We start from the raw sequence: 24,827 nt of genomic DNA, 5'->3' as shown, positions 1-24,827 counted from the left end.
ATATTGGTCAGAGTAAAGTGGTCTACCTTGGGCATCGGGTAGGAGGTGGTGAAATTAGGCCAGTGCCTAGCAGAGTACAAGACTGCCCCCCCCCACCCCCCACCCCCACTACTCAGACCCAAGTGAGAGCCTTCCTAGGTCTCACTGGGCATTACAGGAATTTCATAGAGAACTATGTGACCATAGCCTCTCCCTTAAATTCCCCACGAAGGTCAGGTGGAATGAAGAGTGCACTAAGGCCTTTGAAGGACTGAAGACAGCCCTTTGTCAAGGACCAGTCTTGATCCCCTAGTTACTGAATCCTCTACATTTAAGGATAACATCTAAGAACCGCACTGTGGCTAAAACTAAAGGAGTGTTTTCACAGCTCAATCGCAACAGCCACCATTCCTCCCGGATCCGGGTGGATGTTGAATCCAAGAAGGATTTAAAATACATGGATCTTACGTTGGTCCTGGCTGTGCAAAAGAGCAGTACATGCTTTAGAGTTCCCGCCACTCACTGATTTTTGCAGTAATCCTAATCTGTTTGTTGGTGTCGGCTTCGATTTAACAGCTAGTGTTCCTTATGTGGGAAATCGGTTTAAGCGTATCTGCAAAAACTGTGCTCTAAAATAACTATTGGGAAATGTCCACAGTTATTTTAGGAGAACTCCAAAAGCCCTGGATTCATACCTCAAATAGAATAATTAGAATTTGTTCGCTTCCTCTGAGGTGAGAATCCAATCAGATCTCCATACATTTATTTTTACCCTATCTGGGTTTTTCTGGAGTTCCTCCGCCAAGGAGCAAATTCTATCAAGCAGGGTCCTTTATTTGCCATATTTGAAATGTTCTACCATGTCCCCTGTCAATTTCATGCTGCAAAATACCAAAAATTGGGGTGCCTCATCTACAATGCATTTCCTGTATAAACCCAGTGAGGCCCGATAAACCCTCCCCTTCAGGGATATCAGTCCCAGTTCTCACCTGATGGTTTGAATGGGAGTCTCCCTAGGAAGGTTTAATACCCTCTTCCAAAAGAGATCCTCTTCCGCAGCCCACAGTGAGTTAAGAATGTGGAATAAAGACTCTACCATAAATTAAGATGGCCGTAACCTTCAATGTGTAGGATTCTACTATCTGGATCATCCAGAAGCAGCAGAATGTCTTACTTATGAGCTTTGTTTGATTAGCCAACATTTTTACTTTCGCCTTTTTAGGCTTTTTTTTGTGTTGGCTTCTGTATAACCTGGATTAACCAAGGACCCCCCCCCCCCCCCCAGTACTTAAACTCTGCCACTTGCTCAATACGAGTTGCACCCAGCCACCATATTGTACAGTTTTTATTTCTGCACTGTGGTTTTTCCAAGACCATGATTTTTGTTTGTCCGCCATTTGCACGTCCTTCAGCTCCACCTATTCTTCCACTTGCTTTAACTATCTCTGTACGCCGATTGCTGTCTGGTCTATTAATACGAGGTTGTCCGCATAAAGCAGGTAAGGAATTTTACTGGTTCCTATTCTTGGAGGGCCATTTTTTGCCTTAACTAAGCAATGAGATGAAAAGATTGAACAATGCAGGTGGTGAAGAGCCACACTGCTTCAACCCTCTGGCTGTTGGAATTTCCTCAGAGAGGTGTCTGCCTCCATCTAATCTTCGCCTCATGGAAGTTTCTGAATGAAGGGCCTGTATCTGTTCCCGTAGGTCAGATTGGCAATTACAGTTCCTAAATTTATCCCATAACCGGGACTTATTTACACTGTCAAATGCTGCTACTAAATCGGCAAATGCAATGTATGACTCTTACCTTTCAAGGCACGTCCCTTTTTAATATGGAGAGGAATTCAAAATTAGCGCTTCAACCAAGACCTCTGACTAAATTTGAAATTTGTCAGTGATCCTCTGCAATTGAAAACCTGTTTACCCGAGTCAATAACATGGAGCCAAAGATCTTACCGGTCACTTCAAAAAGGGCAATAGGGTGATATTTTTGGGATCGTCCCTACTGCCCCTCTTGAAGAGCAGGATCACTGTAGCTTTCTTCCATGAGTCTGGAATGACTCTCCACTTCTCTATCTGTTTAAACAGAATAGTCCGGAACGATGCCCACGTGTCCGGATCCTGTTTAAGGCATTTGAAAAGCCATCACGACAGGGTGCCCTTGATGTATTGGCTCCCAGTATTATGGACCTGATGTCATCAGTTGTAGGGGACCGAACCATTTTCTGAAGGCACGTGACTCATTACTCGATCCCTGAACTCCTCTAACCATGTATGTTTTGAAAGTGGGCTAGCCAAACTGCCTCTGACGCACTGTTCCCTTGGAGGACTAACTATAGGCGCACCTGTGTATAGGCGCGTTATAAATGCCAGATCATATCATTTTAATCTTTTTGAGTGATGGAAGAGCCTTCCAGATTTTGTGCCAGAGTCAATTGCAAAGGTGCAGTTTATTCTACAGAAATCTTCCACCTGAGCTGGCAAAATACAGACTTCTGCGAAGTTGCTTAAAGAAAATAATGGTTGAATTAATGGTAAATAATTCTTACATTTAACAGTGGACATGTAATCGAAAAAAGAATGTACAAATAGGATAGTTAATACCTGAGGCACAAATCAAACTTTTCTGACATCGAATCACAGGGAACTTTGTGTACTGATTGATCTCTTCCTTATAATCCTGTCTTGTGCCTCAGTACTAATTTAAGCCTGACCTGTTTAGTTCCTACTTGGTCTTCATAGGACTTCTATAGGAATGCAACTGAGTGAAAGTGAAAACCTACAAAATCAATTAAAACAAATTGGTTTTACAAAATATAGATGTCCTTGTATAAAATCTGCATTAGAACCGTTGATCTATAGGTTCAGATGTTGGCTTCTTGGACTCACTGCTGCCGATTACTGGATAATGCCATAAGTTATTTGATATGTTGTTCTCATTGCAAGTTATTCTTTTAGGAGGGCATATAATCGGTTTATCTGGCTTTCTGATTTAGACTGGAAAAATTCATATGCTACTCTATTCTAATATAGATCAGGTCTAAAGTGTATCTTAGGTACTTAAAGCAGCATAAAAGGCATCCCCGGCCTGTGTTCTGGTGGGTACCATGGTTTATTTGGTGGGTCTACGTAGCTGGATAAAATCAGTGTAACAACCCGTGCCCATGCATGAGATAATCATGCTGAGTTTTGTATAGTTTGTTTTGCAAACAAACCTACATGGTGTCCTGGAAACAAATGTATTGATGGTAGCACAATCTTCTCACACAAGCCTGTTCTGAAACAGCATGCTGGTACCTTAAACAGTAAACAGTCGTCATTCCTTCCAAACAAGCATAATGACAGTGGTAAACAATCTAGATGACCAACCTTTCAGTCTATTTTTCTATTTAAGAACTCTTCAACTAATAGCCTAGACTATCAGTCAAAAAGCATACATTCCATATCTTGATTTGTAAATTTAACAATTTCAAGATACTGGACGTACAGGACACACTACAAACGATAGTGCTTACTGTTAAAGGACAACGATTTTATAGGCCAAACCTTTGTAAAAGTATTTATGATGGAGATTAAATTAGGTACAAAATGCTCTAATCCCGAGAATTGTTGCTGTTAAGCTTGCAACTTCAATCGAACATCCATCTATTCAGAACATATCTGGTGCTCTTTAGCACATATTGGATTCACTGGAATTTCTAAACTCTCTTTAGGGATTTTGAATAGAACTATATTTTGATGCCTCCACCTAATGTAACTTAATCAGCGTTTGTCTGGTGTATCTTGCGTACAGTCCATTGAACATCTTTGCACAATGGGCAGTTGCCCATAACAGTACATTTGCAACACACATGGTCAACCACTGAGGTACAGAAGTAAGATGGGTTTTGACTGACGGTTGAGCTGGTTATTGGAAGGTCTTAGCAGCAGAGTGCCACCAAAAGCTGATATTATGGAATCCATTTCTATCTCCTATCATAGACTGATTAGAAACAGCAGGTGCATGCCAACTGTTTACTATTTAATGGTTCAATGGAGCCTTGAAATAATCTGCATAACCCTATTCTTCAAAGCATGTGAATTTACAAATGTATCGCGCTGCAAAATTGGTCATGGTATGACTTTCCTTTTTCCTCTCTGCAGGGTGCAGTCAACATTCACAGACAGCAAGATCTGCTCGATTGGTTCTTGAAAGAGCCGCTCGTCCCATCCATAGAGGGAAAGCGCATAATCTTGCTATTTCATTGCGAGTTCTCCTCCGAGAGAGGCCCTAAAATGTGAGTGCAGATTTTGCATACATTGTACGACTTAATTGATGGGAGATTCAAGCAAGCTGTTTAGATATGTTTTAATGTGCTATTCTAGGGGGTATTAAGTGAAAAGATCTAATTCTTTTTTCAAATGTGAAAAAGGTTGATTTAAAAAGACTGCTCTGAGACCGCTCAGAGTGGGCTTTCTAAATCAAACTGTCACGCCCCTGCCGCACACGAGTGCGCACATGGGCTGACCGGCAGGGCCAGGCCGGAAGACTGAAGAAACGCCTGAAACGGGCAAGTGTTTGCTTTGGTGTCTGTGTGTATGTTGAGGGGTGTCTGTGTGTCTGGGAGTGTGTGTGCATGATGGGAGCGGGATTTGGGCTGTAGTTTTTTTAAGGGGAATGGGCAGAGAATAAACCCTGTTTTAAAGATAGAGGGTGGGGGATTGGATGAATTGGAACAAAGTGAAATATGTTGAATATTGCACGCCACACCAAATCGGCCGAAAGAATCTGTCTTTTTGGTGTGCGGCCTGCAGTAGTCGACATTTTCACATAGAACCATTCAAGGGATATCGGCAATGCGTTTGGAACCTAATTGGGGCGTGGAGAACCCATAATATGGCTTGCAGCTGGGTGGAATTGGCAGGCAGATAGCGATTAGAGTTTCAGGGACCAGCGTTTGATGCTTTAGCACTGGCGATATCCGGTTGATACTTAGAAATCTTGTTCTGTTGGTTCAGTTTCTAGTCTGGGAGTTGTCAAGAATGGTAATGTGGTGCTGGAAGAGTAATTGGTTGGGTAAAGCTTTGTTGTTCGAGGCAGGTGGGATGTTTGGCACAATAACGTGTGGGTTTGTGAAGTAAATGTAAGGAGATGTTAATCTAGTTTGGTCATACTGTAGGTTAATCGTCTTGGGTGAAAGCCTGATTTAGTCACGTTGGGTCAACAGAGTGAGTTGCATATGGATGAAGGCACCCTAGTTGGTCTTGATTGGTTGAAGGTGTTTTAGTGGTGTGGTGCATTGCAGGGTACTTCAATTGGACTCATTGGGCCGGTTTGGTTTTAGAAGTGAGCAAGAGTCTTTGTTTGAAAGGGCGTGGGTTAACCTGGAATTGTTAGACCTTTTTAGTTAATGTAGAGACACTTTAGTAAACTGAGTTGAAGGGTGTATTACTGAGTGTAGTTGGGTCGAAGGAGTGATAATTTAGTGTAGTTGCTTTTACATTAGTGTCTCCTAGGGCCCCTCAGTTGAGTTTTTCTTGACCTACCATGTGGCATCTCGTTTCTAAGAACCCTTGTTTGGCAGTACAGTTTCCCTGCTGTCTCCAATTTACAATAGCACAAATGTATGCCTTCAAATGGATTGCTCTGTCCCTAGCCAGTGACTGGCAGCCTCCTGCCTAACCCCCCATTGGGCTCCCAACTTGTCTGAGAAAGATCTAGTTGGTCAAAGGTGTGTTGAAGGAACCATTGAATTTAGGCATTAGGCAGTTGCTGAGACTGCCTAGAATATGGGCTTGTTTAGTTTGGTTGACTGGGTGTTGGGGGTTTGAATGTGAAATTAGCTTAATTAGTAGTAGTAGTAAACCTAGTTTCTGATGCTTGTTAATCTGCTTAGAATCACATGCTGTGCATAAAGTCCGACATCCAGTGGTAACTGCGGAGTATTGCATCTTGTCTTTCGGGGACTGAAAGGGGCCGTCGGCATAGGCGTGTCTGAAACACTATCCCTATCGTGACGTGTAGTACCCAAAATCCCTCACGCGCCGAGGTCCCTCAGATTGTTTTTTTTCTGCCCAGATCACTGGTCGCCCTATAGCGGGGCTCTTCATGAGACATTGTTTATCTTACCGAATTGTCGGTTTATCCCCGTTAAGTCACTTCGCCCATCAAGAACATCGACGAAGACTACGGGGGGAATAGTCTACGGCTGTGGATTCCGACGCCTAAGATTCGGCGTTCGGACTTCCACGTGGTCGGGCCTTCCGGACGACCTACACAGTAGGGAGAGTGGGCTCAGGGTTTGCCATAATGTTATGTCTTTCCTTTTTTCCACTGCTTTCCCTTTTGGTCTGGTCACCCTTCCCTTCTGCTATGGAAAGGACTCTGTTTAGATTCTGCCCTGTGTGCAGGGTTAGATATCCGTGGAAAGACTAGCACACTTCGTGTAACGCCTGTTTCCCCCTAGAGCACGACGAAAGGCGGTGTTCGGCGTGTAAACTCCTTAAACCTAAGACCCTTAGGGAGCGCCGGTTAAAGCGGTGGACCGCGTACGGCATGTCACGCGAGGCGCCTCCTTCCCCTGCCGCAACACCAGCCGAAAGTGACAGGGGCATGTTGGATGACCAAACGTCCAATGCGGATGTTATAGACCTTGAGGCGGACACTTCTAGGGCCGCCACGCCCGTCCCTGACCCTTCCAGGCTCGACTCCGGTCTTGCTACAGGGAACACACCCGGCGACAGGGGCGTACAATCGCACCGCACCAAGCACACAACCCAAACGCCGTCCTCGACGACATCGTCGAGGAAGGCGAAAGCGCCAACAGGCCCGCTGGACATTTCGGCGGTGCCCACGGATCGGTCCAGTCCGAAGCCTTCCCCGCATCCACAGCAGCGCATGACTGGGCATAGCAAACATAACAAGGGCGCTACTCCCCAAACTACACGCGCCGAAGTTTCTTAACAAGAAACTTTGACGGTTTCCAAGGCCCGTACAGGCCCGAAAACTACGAGTAGGCCTCTAACTGAAAAGCCATCCGCTGGCCCTTCTGGAGCCGCGGAAGACACTTCTACTACCGACACATCATCGGAGGCGTTGTCTCCTGAAGATTTGGTGACTATCCATAAGAGCATCAATAGGATTGCTATGGTGGTGGGCCTAGTACCGGTTCCTCCCACAGTTATGGGCCAATCCGCCGAAAAGTTTTCCACGGATTTGGAAGACGATCCCGAAGACTCTTACGAAGAAAGCCAGGTACCCCTCTCAAGCACCCTGAGGAGATCCTCTCGACGCCTTAGGGCAGAGAACAGGGTTCCTACTCAGCTAGATCCATTTGGGTCATCCAAGTGGACCACGGAGCAATTCGAGGGGTGTATGGATCGGCTGGAGCAGTTTTCCAGGGCTTCTGATCAACCTCGCCGAAAAAAGCTCGGGTAGACCCTAACCCTCAAACACAAGATGTCCAACACCTCGATGTCCAATACCAAGTTGACTATCAAGAAGATGTCCAGATGGACACGTATAGAGACATCTATACAGAAGAAGAGGCCTCTTTTCTGGACAACTATGGGGAAGATCAAGGAGCAACAGACAACTGGGAGGACACCCAGCAGGACGATCACAACTCTGATATCGTTTGCCTCGACTCCCCCCCCCCCCAATCCACCCCGATTCGACAAGCTTCCCCGGTGGATGATCAAATGGCTTTCAACATGTTGAAAAAAGCAGCGGAATTCTTTAAAATTGCCACGCTTGAAGCCTTGCCCGAACAAGATTTCGCGGAGGACATTATTAATGAAAAGCCTCCGGCAAGCCAGTCTATACCTCTCGAGCTCTGTAAAGAGACAGCTGGCCCCTTCGTTACACCCGCTCAGACTAGGGCTGTAAACCCAAGGGTCTAAAAACGTTTCCGACCCTCACCCACCAATCCTGCTTTATATCAAAGGACACGGAATCCCAGACTCGCTGGTGATGAGCAACACTCGCAAGAGAGCAGGGGTTCACCTTGCCACGGGAGAGTCACCCCCGGACAAGGAGTTCAAAAGGTTATATGCCTTAGGCAAACGGGTTACATCGGCGGCGGCCTATATCGTCCGGATTGCCAATAACACGACGTTACTAGCAAGCTACGTCGACGCCCAGTGGAACCTACTACAGGAAGGCCTTCAAGAGGTTCCGGAACCAACCATTGTCTCGGAGGGCAAACTTGCCAATCAGAATGTGGTAAAGAATGCGCTGGACACCGCGGAGACAGCAGGCAGGTCTCTCGTACAGGTACTCCCAAAGAGGCACGCTTGGCGGCGCACGTCGGGCTTCAGGCCTGAGACCCAGGCATCCATTATCAACCAGCAAACATGTTTATTCGGTTGTATAAAAACAGCCATTAAACGACAGATACACACATTATTACACATATCCAGGTTACAATTTCATGAAATTGCAGTTCCATACAAGATAAGGGAACAAAAAAGAAGAAACATAGGGCCACATCACCCTCTGACTAACTCCCCATGCCAGGGCCTGGCCCCCAAAAAGCCTAACCGAACACGGCCCAGGGGAGTGAGGTTTGCCCCAGACAGGGGGAAGGGCCTCCTGACTGGCCTCATGGGATATTTGGAGCCTAAATATAAGTGTGGGCTGATTACAATTCCGCTCCTAGGCGTCCCTCCCGTTCCCCTCCATTGACCCAGGACCCTACTCGCCAGTCTCCGGTCAGAAAAGGCCAGTTCCACTATGTCCTCCGAGCTATTGCCCAAACTGGCCATTCTACGACAGCCCACCAAGGATTCCCTGGACACAAAGGAACAACCTCTCACGGATCGTAACCAGTGAACGCTTTTATTTACGAGGGACTCCCTGGACTCCAGCAAGTTCCTTTCAATTTTTGGTACCCCGTGGAGATGCACTGTAGCTCGGCCAATCTGGCCTTGAACAGGAGGCTGAGATGGACCGTCTCTGTGTCGTTGACCACAGTCGATCATCCCTCCCATGATGAGGGCTTATTGAACCTACTGGATTTAGGGCAGATTCTACCGCCCCACTGGGTTCACTATGCTTGGATCCCCCTACCCTGGGAACTTTTTCAATGACCGAATGTATCATCCCAGACAACAAGCTAGGGCCAGAAGAAGTTGGGGCTATAGTCTCGGGACAAGGAGGGTCGAGGTTCTTAGGGTGTACCAAAGAAAAGTCAGAGAGACCCTTACAAACAATTGGAGTGGGAAAGGCCTCCCCCTCCCCTTTCCCCTTCCTCTGAATGGCTATTAATGTTATAAGCAGATTTCTAATAGCAGCCAACTCTGCCAAAACTTGTTTACACTTACATCCCCCGAGTGACATGTCCACCTCGACTGATGGGTTGATAACCGGCCCTACAGCCGGGGAGATTTCACATTTTGGTTGTTTGGACACCTTGAGTGGGGATGGATGAAGAGTGGGGCTAGCCAATAGGCGCACTGTAGACATAGGTACACTCCCGAAACTTCTATTGCCCAGGGGGAGGTTCCATACAAGGACATCGTCAAAAGAAGGGCTGCCCCCCGCAGTTGGGCTGGCCAGAGCAGAGTTGGAAGGAGTCTTTCCCGGGCTGGCACGAATGTTAGAGCCAGATGGCGGGGTGGAGGCCCTGATGTTGCTGGTAGGAGAGGAGCAAGCTGAGGGACAGCTGCTGACTAATGCTCCAATTCCTCCAGTGACTTCCTCATTGGGCTCCGGCATCTCCGTTCCGGGACCAGGAATTCCAGAAAAGGATAACACCTTGGGGAGGCTGACGCTCAAGGTGGAAACATGGGGAGAGCGCGACTGCAGTGGATGGATGGAACAGCGGGCTAGGAGGTCTTCCTCTGATGGAGTCTGTGGTAGCCTGAGGCTTAGAGGTAAATTCCCCTCCTTCACAAGGATCAGACAGACTGCCAATGTTGATAGGTATTGGACCTTCCCTGATCCCTTGACCTGCGACTATACTGTTCCCCTGCGGTAACCGACAACCCCCTTCTTTCAACTCTAGTAGGGGTTCGGGGGAACAAGTAAAGTGCTCACCCGCATGTACTAGAACAGAGTTTTGTCCATCCAGATTTAGGGCTTTGACTGGCACTCCCTTCTGATCCCGGGAGTGAAGCCTCCTCACAGCCAGGACCTTACGCTTAGAAATGGGGCCACTCTTTTTGCGGGCGAGATGAACCTCTGAGCAAAAAGGAGGAAGGTGGAAGGGTGAGAGCTCTGGTGACGGAGGGGGGCGTTTCCTAGGGGGGCCGTGGGCTTTCAAGGATCTCAGGGACTTGAGGAGTGACATTACGGGTTTGGTAGGTCCACACCAGTTTTCACCAGTTTTCAGCCCTTATGTCCAGAACAAACAGACAACAACTCCTCTTACAGTCCCTCGCCGACACTTACTTTCTCCAGGCGGCCGGGCCTTCCTCTTCCGCTCCTAAACACTGCGTCCTTGCGCCGCCTTAAGGACAAAGTGACAAAGTCCTGAAGGTGCACCTCCACGGGACCGCAAACACCCTTCGCGGGACGCCAACACCCGCGCCCTTGCTCCCCCGCGGGCCTCCTGCCCTGCGGGGATGATAAGGAGAGGAAATAGGGAGGGGGCGTGGCCTCCCCTCCGAGAATACGGTGGCCCTCCTGGGCTAATCCAAACACCCTTCGCGGGACGCCAACACCCGCGCCCTTGCTCCCCCGCGGGCTTCCTGCCCTGCGGGGATGATAAGGAGAGGAAATAGGGAGGGGGCGTGGCCTCCCCTCCGAGAATACGGTGGCCCTCCTGGGCTAATCCAAACACCCTTCGCGGGACGCCAACACCCGCGCCCTTGCTCCCCCCATTATCAACAACCCCATCGAAGAGGCCAACCTCTTCGGGAAGGCGGTAGATGTGTTGAAGACAGCCAAGAAGGAGCACGAGACTATTAAGTTGCTGCACCAAATTTCCCAGAAACCCTCTTCACAGAGGGGCAGTCATTCTCGGCGGTACTTTCGAGGACAAGCCCGCGCCGCTCAAAACAATTTCGGCACGGGCAACTTCAACTCAAACTGCCGGAAGCCCCACTTACTACCCCCAGAGGGGTCAGAAGCGCGAAAAGAATAGATGCAGATGCTCCAATTCCAGAGGATCGTCAACTTCTGGTCAGAAATGACCACTAAGTCCAGGTCCCCTCCCATGTCTCCCCGGCCGGGGGGCGATTAACATCTTTCCTCAAGGCATGGGAGGGGATAACTTCAGACCAGTGGGTCTTAAAGACGGTCGCCCAGGGTTACTGCGTGGAATTCACCCGACCTCCACAGTTCTGACTGCCGAAACATCGACGCCTTTCACCGGAACATCTGCAGATTCTGATCCAAGAGGTGGAAGCGCTGCTGGGAAAGGACGCCATAGAAGCCGTCCTGATTCTTCAGGTAAACTAGGGTAATTCAGTGTACTTCCTTGTTCCCAAAAAGGATCTCACCATGCGTCCTGTTCTAGACCTGCGCCCAGCGAACAAGTTCATGAAGCCCCAGAAGTTTCGCATGGTAACACTGCAAGAGGTGATCCCATTGCTAAAACAGGGGGACTTAATGACAACATTGGATATGAAAGATGCATACTTTCATATTTCAATGCTGCCAGCGCACAGAAAATTCCTAAGGTTCGTGATTCAGGACAAACACTACCAGTTCAAGGTACTCCCCTTCGGCATAGCCTTGGCGCCAAGGGTGTTTACCAAGGTCCTGGCAGTGGCAGCGGCACAACTGCGCAGACTTTCAGTTCCAGTTTACCCTTACTTCGACGATTGGCTCATCACGGGGGACTCGTTCGACGTTTGTTTTTCGAACACCCAAAAAACAGTAGACCACCTGTTCAGCCTGGGATTTTCTATCAACGAAAAGAAATCCAGCTTAGTCCCCAGCCAAGTAAAACAGTTCCTGGGGGCTCTAATTCGTACGGAAGAGGGTCTAGTCTTTCCTTCCAGCGAGAGGGTTCAGAACGTGCTCTCAGGTTCCTCAGTATGTAGCCAGTCGAGAGGTGACGGTACGCAAAGGTATGCGTTTGCTAGGGATGATGGCGTCATGCATATACTTGATTCCCCACGCGCGGCTGCGCATGCATCCCATGCAAGAGTGGCTCAACAGCCAGTGGTGTCAGGCCAGCGGACAATGGGAAGATCTGTTGTCTCGCCAGCCCTCGTTCTCTCTGCAGTGGTGGTCGAGGGAGAACCTCTTGAAGGGGAAAACCTTCACCACCCCTGCAGTGGAAGCCACTCTCACGACAGACACATCTCTCAGTGGGTGGGGGGCTCACCTGCTTCAACAGACAGCGCACAGAGTGTGGTTCCCTCAGGTAGAGTCCAACCATATAAACCTACTGGAGCTTCTAGCAGTGTTCAAAGCTTTGAAAGCCTTTCAGGAGCAACTGCGAGGGAAGACAGTGCTGGTCCTAACCGACAGCACAACAGCAATGTATTACCTGAACACAAACTGGGGCACTCACTCTCCAGGGCTATCAAAGCTGTCCCAAAACATCTGGATATGGGCTCTCAAACACAAGATGTTCCTGATATCCCAACATGTTCCAGGGGAACTCAATCTTCTGGCAGAAGTACTCAGCAGAGATTTTCCTCTGCCAGAAGAGTACGAATGGCGACTGCACGAAGACATTGTATCCAACGTCTTCGCAGAATAGGGGTTTCCAGAGATCAACCTGTTCGCTGCTCAGGAGAACGCCCAATGCCAAGATTACGCCTCCAGGTACCCCCAGAACCGATCCAAGGGGAACGGTCTCTGGATAACTTGGTCGGGGAAATTTGTTTACGCTTCCCCCCCCCCCCCCCCCGACTCCCCTTCTGAACGAGATAGTACACAAGATGCACCAGGAACCAGTCACCATGATTCTGGTGGCTCCCATGTGGGCCTGCCAACCTTGGTTCGCGCACCTGATGGAAATGTCCCTCTCCCCACCAGTCAAGCTGCCCTGCCCGTACATGTCTCAGGACAGGGGGGAGACTCTGCACCCATGCCCACAAACTCTGAATTTAGCAGCCTGGCTTCTAAGGTCCCAGAGTTTGGACATCTGCAACTCCCTCAAAGATGCATGGACATACTGAGGGAGGCAAGAAAGCCTAACACACGTTATTGCTATGCCAGCAAATGGAAACGTTTTGTCATCTGGTGCAGTTCCAAAGGTGTCAATCCCACCGATTGCTCACCTTCACACATTGGGCCTCATTACACGGACGGCGGTAAGGATTAACGGTCACCGTTAATGGCAACGGTGACCGTTAACCCTTACCGCCGTACTACGAGGTCCCTTTGCGGGTTGGAGGATTTAACGCCTGCTTCTTGCAGGCGTTAAAATCCAACCCGCTAAGGGACCTCGGAGCTAATTACGGCACCGCAAAATTGCGGTGGCGTAATTAGCGCCTTCCCCATTTCCATAGAGCCCTATGGGGCAGAAATGGGAATGGGGAAGGGAAATGGCGGAAAGGGGATTTACCGCCCCTCCAACCTTGGAATGGGGCGGTAAATCCCCTTTCCGCCAAGCCGGTGCCGGTATTTTACCGGCATGAGCCATGGCGCTAATAGCGCCATGGCTCACCGCCTACCGTGTAATGAGGCCCATTGTGTTATATCTAACCCATCTGTTGGACTCTGGGTTAGTCTTCAATTCCTTAAAGGTTCACCTAGCGGCGTTGTCAGCCTACGCCACGTCACAGCAGAAGGTGTTGTGGTGGAAGATGCCTGTGATTAAAGCCTTTATGGAAGGGGTTAACAGAATTTATCCCCCCATCACTCACCCATCCCCTGGGTGGGATCTGAATGTGGTTTTAATTAGGCTCATGGGACCCCCTTTTGAGCCGATGCATAAAGCTAGTCTGAAAGACCTGATTTACAAGACGGCCTTTCTAGTAGCTATCACTTCTATCAGAAGAGTTGGCAAACTACAGGACCTCTCGGTTTTGGACCCCTGTGTTACAGTCCACAAAGATAAGGTAGTTCTGCGCACACATCCCAGATTTGCACCGAAATTTATTTCAACGTTCCATGTGAACCAGTCAATCGAACTACCCACGTTCTTCCAGAGACCTACTAACATGGCCGAAAGAAGCCTTCACACACTAGATTTGCGCAGGGCAGTCATGTTCTACATGGACCGAACTAAACCACTGAGGAAAACTAAACAATTCTTTGTGTCTGTGGCAGCTGGTAGAGAAGGGGACCCTCTCTCTAAATCAGCAATATCAAGGTGGATTGTCAAATGCATCACACTGTTTCTCTCTTGCAAAGAGAGAACTGCCCTTCAAGTCTAGAGCACATTCTACTCGAGGCACTGGGGCATCCATAGCATTCATTGCAAATGTTCCCCTAGAGTCCATTTGCGAAGCGGCAACCTGGAGTTCTGTACACACCTTTACAAAACACTATTGCCTAGACACTCATTCTAGGTCTGATTCTCAGGTGGGACAAACAGTACTAAGACATCTTTTTTCTACTGTTCCTTCTCACAACCCACCTCCAACTCCGGGTACTGCTCGCTAGTCTATGCACAGCATGTGATTCTAAGCAGATTAACAAGCATCAGAAGACATGCATTACTCACCGTAAAAGCATTTCTGATGATTGTATCTGCTTAGATTCACATGCGCCCTCCCTGCCTCCCCGCTCGGGGTGGAAGGAACATAGTCTTCTTACTACTTTCTCGCTGCATGTACTCACTCACTATAGCCTTGAGCTCCCTCATGGCAGAAGGCAGAAAAAATACAATCGGAGGGACCTCGGCGCGTGAGGGATTTTGGATACTACACACGTCATGATGGGGATAGTGTTTCAGACACGCTTATGCCGACGTCCCCTTTCGGTCCCCGAAAGACAAGATGCAATACTCCGTGGTTACCACTGGATGTCGGACCATATGCACAGCATGTGAATCTAAGCAGATACAATCATCAGAAATGCTTTTACGGTAAGTAATGCATGTCTTATTTTGAATAGAATTCCTAAAACTATGAACACAAAGTACATATTACAAACTACATCACACAAGAGAATCGTCCCTCAAACAATAAATTTCATTCTTCTTTTCATGGAGTTTACCAAAAAATCTGAGGGCCTCGAATTATTCTGCTTTCTAGGTGTAAAATACTATGGTAAAAAAAAGATCCAAATCAGATTCTATTGGCATATAATATCACCTATAGACAGTCATGCTACTTATTCCTGCTGTTAGTAAACACATTTAATGGCAATTGATAGAAGCATAAGCGGGTACAAAAATCTCCTAGCCAAGGCAATTAAATGCAACAGCTTATATAAATTGTAAATGGGTTCTAACAGTAGACTTATTTTCTATAGTCCTGAAGCAAATTGCATTCACATTTTTTTACCACTTGTTTGAATAATACAACACCATTATTAATTGTCCTACAATTTAGAAAAGGTGTCGTAGGCTCAGGATTTCTAAAGTGGTCTTCACAGGATTTAACCATGCAACGTTTTCCCTTTTTCAAGTTGTAAGATGTTTAGGATGGATTTGTTCTGCTGGGTTCTTGCACTGGCCCAAATCCCAATCTAAAGCATCCAAAAAAATCAGAATTGGCTTAATTTTCCAGTATACTAATTTATCAACTGTAGCTAATGCAACGCCTTGTATACTTCAACTAGTTCCTTTCAACTAATGAAAAAAGGTCAAGATTTGCTATCCCCTAGACTCCGGCCTTGTAACCAATGCCAAAAGATTTTCCTTCGTATACTTTAATTTCTGGGGGATCGGTTTGACCTCCCTAAACAGTCAAAAAAATGTTGAATGCCTAAATTGTATTACTTCATCCTTCTTACCACAAATTAGATGAGTGCCATGAATTAAGATGTAGCCATCTATGTGGGGTGAATAACGTTGGCTTATTTGTGGAGGCATGCAATGTTGGAATGAGTTGGGAACCTGGGGATCGCTTGAGTGGGAGGGCTTGAATTGTTTTTAGTTGGAAGGGAGTGTGTAGCATGGTTGAGGGTGGATCTGAATGGGTCTGGAAGTCGGTTTGGCTAGGTGTGATCGAGCTGATCTAGTTGGGTGTTGAAATCCAGGGTTTGGGTACGTCTGGCTGGTCCAGGTTGAGCACTTGGATGCTCCAGTTGAGTTTTTCTGGAAATATAATGCTTTTCCAATTGTCCTCATGGAGAGGAGGAGTGTCTGAATAATTTGGTTGTAGAATTCCTGACTACTCAATGTACCCTACTTGCTCGGTTTTCTGCTTAATTTCTCAAGGTGCCGCTTCCTGAGGGAGGAAGACCGAGATAGGAACGAGTACCCCAGCCTGCACTACCCTGAACTTTATATCCTTAAAGGAGGGTACAGAGAGTTCTTCTCAGACTACAAGGTAAGAGAAAACACTTGGAGTAAGCGCTTGGCTGCTTGCCCGCAAACACACCTTGCTACTTAGGAGCAGCCCAAGATTAGGAACAAACCGTGCAGGTATCAGATGGCTATTGTGAATATGGAGATGAAGGAAATCCAGCGTTGTGACTGGCTAAAGTTTGCATTGGGAGGAGCTGATCCTGTAGTTGTCAAGTAGGCTTCACACTTTACTTTGCTAAGTGCCGACTATGCAGTGTGCATGCTATGTGCTTGCTAGGCTGCAAAAGCTATACTATGAAAAGTAGCCAGACTGTATGGAGACCTTCAGAACTGAGATGTGCACTTAAGAGGAAGGAAACCGCAGGTAGACTGACAGGTACTGCGGAAATGACAAGTCAGGGGTGAATATGCAGAATGTAAGGGACATGCTATGGCAGTAACAGCAACAGATTCAGTTTTCAATCTGGTTTAGGACAAGCGCCCAAAAAACACGAAAGTATTTGGAACATAAATTGGGGAAATGTAACTCGGAGCAGGGAGAATTTTAATTTCTGTGCCAATTCCCTTTAACCTTAGAGAACCCCAGCTCTTTTGCTTGACTCTGGGCTTTTGAGACCTTTTTCTCACTCAATCGTGTGTTTTCCTGACTATGATTTTCTATGTTCCTTACTGTTTTATGGATTCTGGTAAACTCCATAGGCATCTGCTTTTGCATTGACCTTGGACTTCTCTTAATATTAAACTACATTTTCTTGGATGAGCTACTGTTGCCTAGAAGATGACCCCTGTCTTAACTTTTCTTTATGGGTCCAGCACACACACCACTCTGTACAGTGCTGGGGAGCTTACATAGTAATTCCTTTAACCCATTCCTCGTGTAACATTTTGTTACTCTAACTCACTTGAATGGCTGTTAGAAGTGGTTTCTTTATTACTACCTAGTGACGTGTGGCTGCAGGCTGATACCTCAGCTGTAGTACTGCACCCAAGGGTGATAATTTTCTCAAAATGGCCCTGTCTTCTTTTTCGCCATTTCTTGTTGGTTAGTTTCTTCTCGGCTTTCACTCTGTTTTTTATTAGGTTTGAGCCCTTTGTGTGTATTTGGCAGGCTTCAGCCCTGAAGCCTGCCCAGGCTCTAGTGCGTTTGGAAAGGCAGGAAGTGACTGAGGGTCCGGAAACTTACCTGTCCTTTGTCTCTAGGTGCGCCTGAGTGAAAACAGTTCCAATTGGCCGGCTGGCTGTCCTGGAGGACAGCCACCCTGCTCTGTTCCAGCCACTCTGGAAAACTTAAAAAAAAATAAACCAACAGTGTCCTATCTGTAGATTTATGGCTGTGAATGAATGGGAACGTGCATATAAAGCGAGGTTTTTGGAACTAAAAGCGGAGTCGACCACTGGAGGACAACATCTGAAGTAGAATAAGAGATGACACCAGCAGCACCCTAAAGAACGACTACCTGCCTTAGGCTGGTGGGAACAACTAGCCTCGAGACGAGCTCTATTTTGGCGCAACCCCCTCACTTGCAGCGACTTTCCAAGGCTGCAGAAACCCAATACCCCGGGTATCTCGACGATCTGTGAGTGCATTGTCTTCCGAAGTCTGAATCCAGCCAGATCTTTGTGGGCAACCAGAGGACCCTACATAAGTAAGAAATCTGCATCCACAGTCCCCTCACCAGAGTCCAGGACCGAGGGATCAAAGAAATCCTAACCAGAGCTTTTCGTTCTTATTTGGCGCTGAGAAAAAGGTGCCAAAACCACAAAGAGCCGCTGAATTGACGGAAATCCATTGCTGCCGAGTCACTCAAGTGCTGCCGTAGGAGCCCGCCAGACGTCCTTCCTTTCGTTACCATGACCAAGGACCGGGAACAAGGATCTTCTACATTGCATCCAGAAGGGACAACTTTTTCATTTCAAAGGTACTGTGGGGATGGGGTACATTAATTTGCCATTTGGGGTGCATCCTGTCTTTGAGAGTGCGATTAACCCTACACTAAGTTGACGTTGAGTTACCTGCATTGGCCTTACAGCTTGGGCTTTCTAAAGGCGACTCCTCTTGAGTTACTCTGATTTGTCTTTTGAACACTAACTGTTTAAGAACATCTTTCTAAGAAGAAGAGCATCAGAACTTTGACTTTGGCTGTCCTGGCTCCCTAGGGGCCTCCTTCTGAACCTATTGGCTTTGGCAGTCATTGTTCCCTTACATGTTTTAAATGTTGAACACTTTAACGCTGGGATGATAGACTGCCTGCATCCCTTTGGGAGAATCTAACTGTTCTTATAACCTATCATTCGAGTGGATTGTGTCCTCCAACGTATTCCTCATCTTAGATGTATTCCATCCAGCTTTGCTGCTCTTCGGAAATTTTTTCGGCAGAGGGCTCTGTCGATGTCGTCGAGTCGATGGTCCCTCGAAGGCCTCCGTCGAGGGTGACGTCATCGGGTGTATAAGTAGCACACGTGGCGCCCGTTGAACTCAGTTCTGTTTTTCCGCAGTATACGTTGCTTCGGACATTCGGCTCGCCTGGCTTTCTGTGAGAATATATAATAACCAAATATGTCCTCATCATCGGTGCCGACCACGGCCCGGAAATCGGGATTCAAAAAGTGCAAATCGTGCAGGTCAAAAATGTCGATCACGGACCCGCATCGAGAGTGTTTGTGGTGCCTCGGAGAACGCCACCACATGGAGGCCTGTACGAAGTGTCAGGTGATGACGGGGAAGGCCTTGCAAAAGAGGAGAGGAAAGCTACAGGTAGGTCGAAAAACCTAGCGTCGAGATCCCGTGAAGAGAATTCTCCTCGACGCAAAGGGCATCGATCAAGGTCCCGTAGAGATTCCCATCGCTCGTCTTAGTCAAAAAGATCAAAGAAACGATGCCACAGGTCTCCCTCCACCTCATCGTCAGACGAGTCTCCAAAAAAGATGAAATGCCCCACAAAACATTCGTCTGCCGAAGAGTGGGAAGCATTCAGGTTCAAAATGATGGAAGTGTTTGAAAAAGCAAAGCCTCGGTCCGTGCCTTATTCGGAAGCCGGCCGGGAGTGTAATCGCTCCGACACTCGCGCGCCCTCGAGCCCGGGTGATCGAAAAAAGGAAGGATAGGGAACTGTCCAGGACGCCGAGTGAAAAACGCTCTAGTCGAGTCGACAGCTCGAGGTCCTCGACGCTGTCCGAGACCCATCATTCCTCGAAGGGAAAAGCTTCGAGGGTCGCCTAGATGCCCTCGAAGCACACTGTCGACGACCACGGTGTCGTTGACGCCGTTATCGACGCCGAAACAATCTGCGCCAAAGGCTCCAGCCAAGCCAGGGAAGCCAGAAAAAGAGAAGGATAAGGTTCCAAAACCTGTTTTGTCCTCAGAGCTAGGTACTAGACCTCTTCCTCGTCCTCTACCAGAGAAGGTTTTCAAGCCTCTCCCCAGAAAGGAGTTTTTCAAATCCCTGACCTCAATTTTTGAGGAACAGGAGAGATCTGATGAGAATGTACCTTTTGGGCTGGAATATGGCACCCCAAATGCCCCAGAATGCTTGATTTCAGAAGAAAGCAGAATGAGGGACTTGGTGGAATCATTACACAATGCAAGTGGCATTGACACATCTCCTGAAAACGACTTTGGCAGACCAGAACCAGGAGAGCATGCCAGTCCATCATACCGTCAATGACAAAGGAAGTAGATTACTTAGGATGGGCTAGACCATAAACCCAATTCGTCCAGGAAGATTTAACAGATATATTGGACCATGGTCCCACCAAAGACCCATTACTACCCTTTCATGTAGCCCTGCAAAATAGGGTGGCCAAGAATTGGGAAACTCCGGATTCTATTCCTCCGGTAAATAAATCCCTCACCTCAAAATACCCACCCGGCCACTAGCAACCCCGGCTATCTGTCCAAACACCCAACTCCCGAGAGTCTGGTCATACAGGCAGCCACAGCTTCTAACAAACTTGCATACCCGTCTATCCCTCCAGACAGGGACGATAAGCGTGTGGATGGTTGGGCACGGAAGGTATTTTCAGCCAGGTGCATGGCATTAAAATCTGCCAACGCCACATGTGCCTTGGCAAAATTTTCGTAAACTCTTTGGGAGTGCATTGCAATGGGGCGGAGCACATACCAGAAGGGGAAGAAAGGGAAGGGGGTTCCTAGCCATCGTTTCGTTGGAGATGGAAAGGAAGCCATGCAGGAATCCCTTCAATCTGGATTGGACACTGCGGATAGTGTAAGCAGGTCCATGGGCACTAGATCGGTAATGCGCAGATTTGCGTGGTTACGGAAGTTGGGTTTTGCACCGGACGTACAGAACCGCCTTCTGAACATGCCTTTTTGACGGGTCTCACCTTTTTGGCAACAAGGCTGACGAGAGCCTTGAGAGGTTGCAGACCTCAAAAGCAGCTGCCAAATCTTTAGGAGCTGCTATTAGACAACCTCAGCCTTTTCGTGCGCAAGGACAGTCATGGAGGGGACGATCCTATCGTTACTACACCTCATATGGAAAGGCGAGAGGAATGGCCAGTCAAAGGGGCCAAGAAAAGGCCACTCGTGGTGGACGAGGAAAACATGCTAAACCAGCTCCAGCTGCAGCCTCTCTGCCATCAGCGGCTGCAACATCCGCCACAAAACCGCTTTGAGGACTTGCATCACAAAACACCTGTAGGGGGCAGGCTGTCGCAGCATCTGCAAGAATGGCGAGCCTTTACTTCAGATGTTTGGGCTCTAGAAATAATAGCCCAAGGTTACTGCCTTCCTTTTTTTAACACAACCTCAAAGCAATCCACCAGGGAGACACCTGTTGAAGTCTTCAAACCCGCTCCTACAGCAGGAAGTTTTAACCCTGCTGGAGAAAGGTGCTATAGAACCAGTACCTGCAGCGGAGAGGAACAAGGGATGGTACTCCCCGTATTTTTGGATCCCCGAAAGGGACAGAGGACTGAGACCCATCTTGGACTTAAGAAACTTGAACAAGTTCCTCAGAAAAGACAAGTTCAAGATGGTTACCCTTTCTCAGATCCTTCAGGCCCTTCAACTTCAGGACTGGTTGGTGTCATTGGACCTCCAGAATGCTTATTTTCATGTGCCGATTCATCTCAAACACAGAAAATACCTGAGGTTCGTAGTTGGCGACTCACATTATCAGTTTCGAGTCCTGCCATTCGGGTTGACCTCCGCCCTGAGGGTCTTCACCAAGTTAATGGTAGTGGTGGCAGCGCACCTCAGGGGGGGGGGGGGATTCATTTCTACCCCTACCTGGATGATTGGTTGATCAGAGCGCGTTCTGCCAAGCAAGCACTGGATCATCTGAAAGTCACCTGCCACTTCCTCCACAAACTGAGCTTCTCACTCAATTAAAAGAAATCACAGATGACGCCTTCCCAACAGCTTCAGTACATAGGAGCTGTATTAGACACGTCCTTGGGAAAGAGCTTGCCTCCCAAGTCGAAGGCTCAAGACATTCTTCAGATGGTTTACAAATTTCAAAATGCCCAAAATCTCCAGGCTTACGACTTTTTAAGGTTGCTCGGCCTCATGGCATCCTGCATCTTCCTGGTGCCAGAGGCACGCTTGAGGATGAGATCCCTCCAATGGGCTCTAAAGACTCAGTGGTCTCAATTTTTGGGTCAAATGACTGAAGGGTCCGACAAGATCTTTTATGGTGGACCTGTACAGAGAACATCCTAAAAGGAGAACCTTTTTGGCAACCATGGCTGGAGATCACAGTAGTGACGGACGCCTCGCTCATGGGGTGGGGAGCTCATGCCAACGATTTGACAATCAACGGTCATTGATCTCCATCGGCGTACAAACTACATATCAACCTTTTAGAGCTGAGGGCGATCAGACTAGCGCTGAAGGCCTTCCTGCCATCTGTCAGGGGAAAGAATGTCCTGATGATGACGGACAATACGGTGGCCCTGCATTACCTAAACAAAAGAGGTGGTGTGGGGTCACTACCTTTTTTGCAGAGAGGCAATGCAGCTCTGGTATTGGGCAATTCAGGAGGGAATCTCTTTAACGGCAATTCATCATGCCGGGGAAGAGAATATGACGGAAGATGCTCTGAGCAGGCAGAGCACAGTATCCCATGAATGGGAACTGTCTCAGGAAGTCATTCAAGAGATCTTCGCCCTTTGGGGAACCCCTCAAGTAGACCTGTTTGTAACCGGAATCAACCGAAAATGCGAAAGGTATTGCTCAAGGGAATTTCCCCCGAGAGGAGCCCTGGGGGACGCGTTTGTGGTGGAGTGGAATTTCCCACTATTGTACGCGTTCCCTCAGATTCCCGTCATTCCTCAAGTCATCAGGAGGCTGAGAAGGTTTTGGAGCTGTATGATCCTAATTGCCCCGGATTGGGCCAGGAGAACGTGGTACCCGGACCTTCTAGACATGTCCATCTGTCCTCCAGTACGTCTTCCTCAGAGAGAACCTTCTCTCTCAAATGGAGGGTCAGATTCTCCATCCAGAGGTCTAACTGCTCAACCTTCATGCTTGGTATCTGAAAGGCTGAGATACAGGGATTAGAACCTTCCAGATGACGTTATGGAGGTGTTGCTTTCGGCAAGAAGGCCAGCAACAAAGTCTCTATACCGTTGCCGTTGGAAAAAGTTTTGCAACTGGTGCAGAGAAAAGAATGTCGATCCTTTTCTATGTTCTGTTCCGGAAGTACTATCTTTACTTCTGACCCTAGCACATAGAGGTCTGAATATCGGAACAATAAAAGGTTACCTTGCAGTGCTTTCCATTTTCAAGCGCTTATCGGAAGAATGCTCCTACTTCAAAATTCCTTTGATAATTCAATTCTTAAAAGGACTCGCTAATTTGTTTCCTCCTCACCCATTTCGGATCTGGGATCTAAATTTAGTCCTAAAATTCTTAATGTGTGCTCCTTGTGTGCATAGGCTCAAGTGTCCATTAAGATTACTAACGTGGAAAACGGCCTTCTTGGTTGCTCTAACATCAGCAAGCAGAGTGAGCGAATTGCAGGCACTGTCCTCTGGGCCACCCTATACTGTGTTCCATAAGGACAGAGTTGTGTTGAGGGTAAAACCATCATTTTTACCGAAAGTAATATCTGATTTTCATTTAAGTCAGAAAATTGTCTTACCCGCATTCTATCCTCCATCCCATCCTTCGAAGGAGGAGGAAATATTACACAGACTGGATCCAAAAAGAGCTTTAAGCTTTTACATTTCTAGACTTTCTAGACTTAGAGTGGACATCCAGTTGTTTATAGGCTACACAGGAAGGAAACTGGGTCAATCAGTAACAAAACGGACAATGTCACACTGGATCGTACTTTGCATTTCTGAATGCTACAGACTAGCACAAAAAGACCCACCAGAAGGGTTAAGGGCTCATTCCACCAGAGCCATCGCCTTCTCCACGGCCCTTCAAAGAGGTGTTCCAATAAGATCCGTTTGCGAAGCAGCAAATTAGTCTTCGCTACACACCTTCTCAAAATTCTACAACCTGGATGCTTCCAGTCTAGGGAGCTAACTTTTGGAAAAGCAGTACTATACTCGGCCATCTAAGAGTATCGAAAAATCTACCCCCTCCTCCAGAGGAATTGACCATACTACTTTGGGAGTCTATCGAAGATGAGGAATACGTTGGAGGACACAATCCACTCGAACAACAAGTTACTTACCAACTGGTAACTTTCTTTCGATTGGATGTTCCTCCAACGTATTCCTCATCGCCCTCCCAACCTACCCCTCTGTAGATTTTTCCGGGTTATTGCCATCTCAAATCTCGCAAGGCTGATACCGGTCTGCCGGCACAATCTAGACATTACAAGATCACAGGCAAAAAAAGTGGAAAAACAGAACTGAGGCCAACGAGCGCCGCGCATGCTAATTATACACCCGATGACGTCACCCTCGACGGAGGCCTTCGAGGGACCATCGACTCGACGACATCGACGCACGGCGCCGATGTCGAAAAAATTTCCGAAGAGCATCAAAGCTGGATGGAATACATCTAAGATGAGGAATACGTTGGAGGAACATCCACTCGAAAGAAAGTTACCAGTTGGTAAGTACCTTTTTCTTCTGTTCAGGTCTAACCTTTCCTGCCTTAAAAACTCAATATTGCCAGGGTGATAGTATATTTTGAGGGGATTGGGTCCTCCGACGTATTCCATATCTATGACCGGTAATGTCCACAGCTGTGCTGCTTCGGAAAATCTTTGGCCCCTGCGTCGATGACGTCAATGCGCCGTCCCCGAGGACCACCTCCGACGGTGGACGTCACCCGATGTGATAAGTAGGACGTACGACGCCCTTAGCCTCAGTTCCGTTTTTTCTGCGAACGTGTTCGCTTTGTGAATCTCGGTACGCCTCGACTTGTTGGAGTTTGCTGTTTTCTATTCTCGGTTCGTTGAACCTGTTAGGTTTGTTGTGACCTGTTCGTGGCGATGTCTTTCTCATCTTCGACCCCGCGTCCGGCTTCAAGAACTGCGGGGACTGTGGGTCCAAGATGTCGTCATGGACTCGCACGACGCCTGCCTCTGGTGCCTCGGGGAGGCCCACGATACGGAC

The 24,827-nt window shown here is 47.8% G+C and overlaps 1 protein-coding gene across 5 annotated transcripts in view; it reads left to right on the top strand.

Annotated features, from left to right (window-relative positions):
• CDC25C (cell division cycle 25C) overlaps positions 1–24,827 on the top strand; it is a 553,873-nt gene that overhangs the window by 501,357 nt on the left and 27,689 nt on the right. For all 5 annotated transcript variants that reach the window (XM_069651569.1, XM_069651568.1, XM_069651571.1 and 2 more), the window contains 2 exons: positions 4,126–4,259; positions 16,197–16,308. In XM_069651569.1, coding sequence (XP_069507670.1) covers positions 4,126–4,259; positions 16,197–16,308 — 246 coding nt within the window. The remainder of the gene's footprint in view (positions 1–4,125; positions 4,260–16,196; positions 16,309–24,827) is intronic.

Source organism: Ambystoma mexicanum, chromosome 3p (genome assembly GCF_040938575.1).
Source record: "Ambystoma mexicanum isolate Mex_15411 chromosome 3p, UKY_AmexF1_1, whole genome shotgun sequence".
NCBI classification, from domain to species: Eukaryota; Metazoa; Chordata; class Amphibia; order Caudata; family Ambystomatidae; genus Ambystoma; species Ambystoma mexicanum.
The sequence above is the reverse complement of the archived record's forward strand: the minus strand, read 5'-3'. Positions and strand labels throughout refer to the sequence as shown.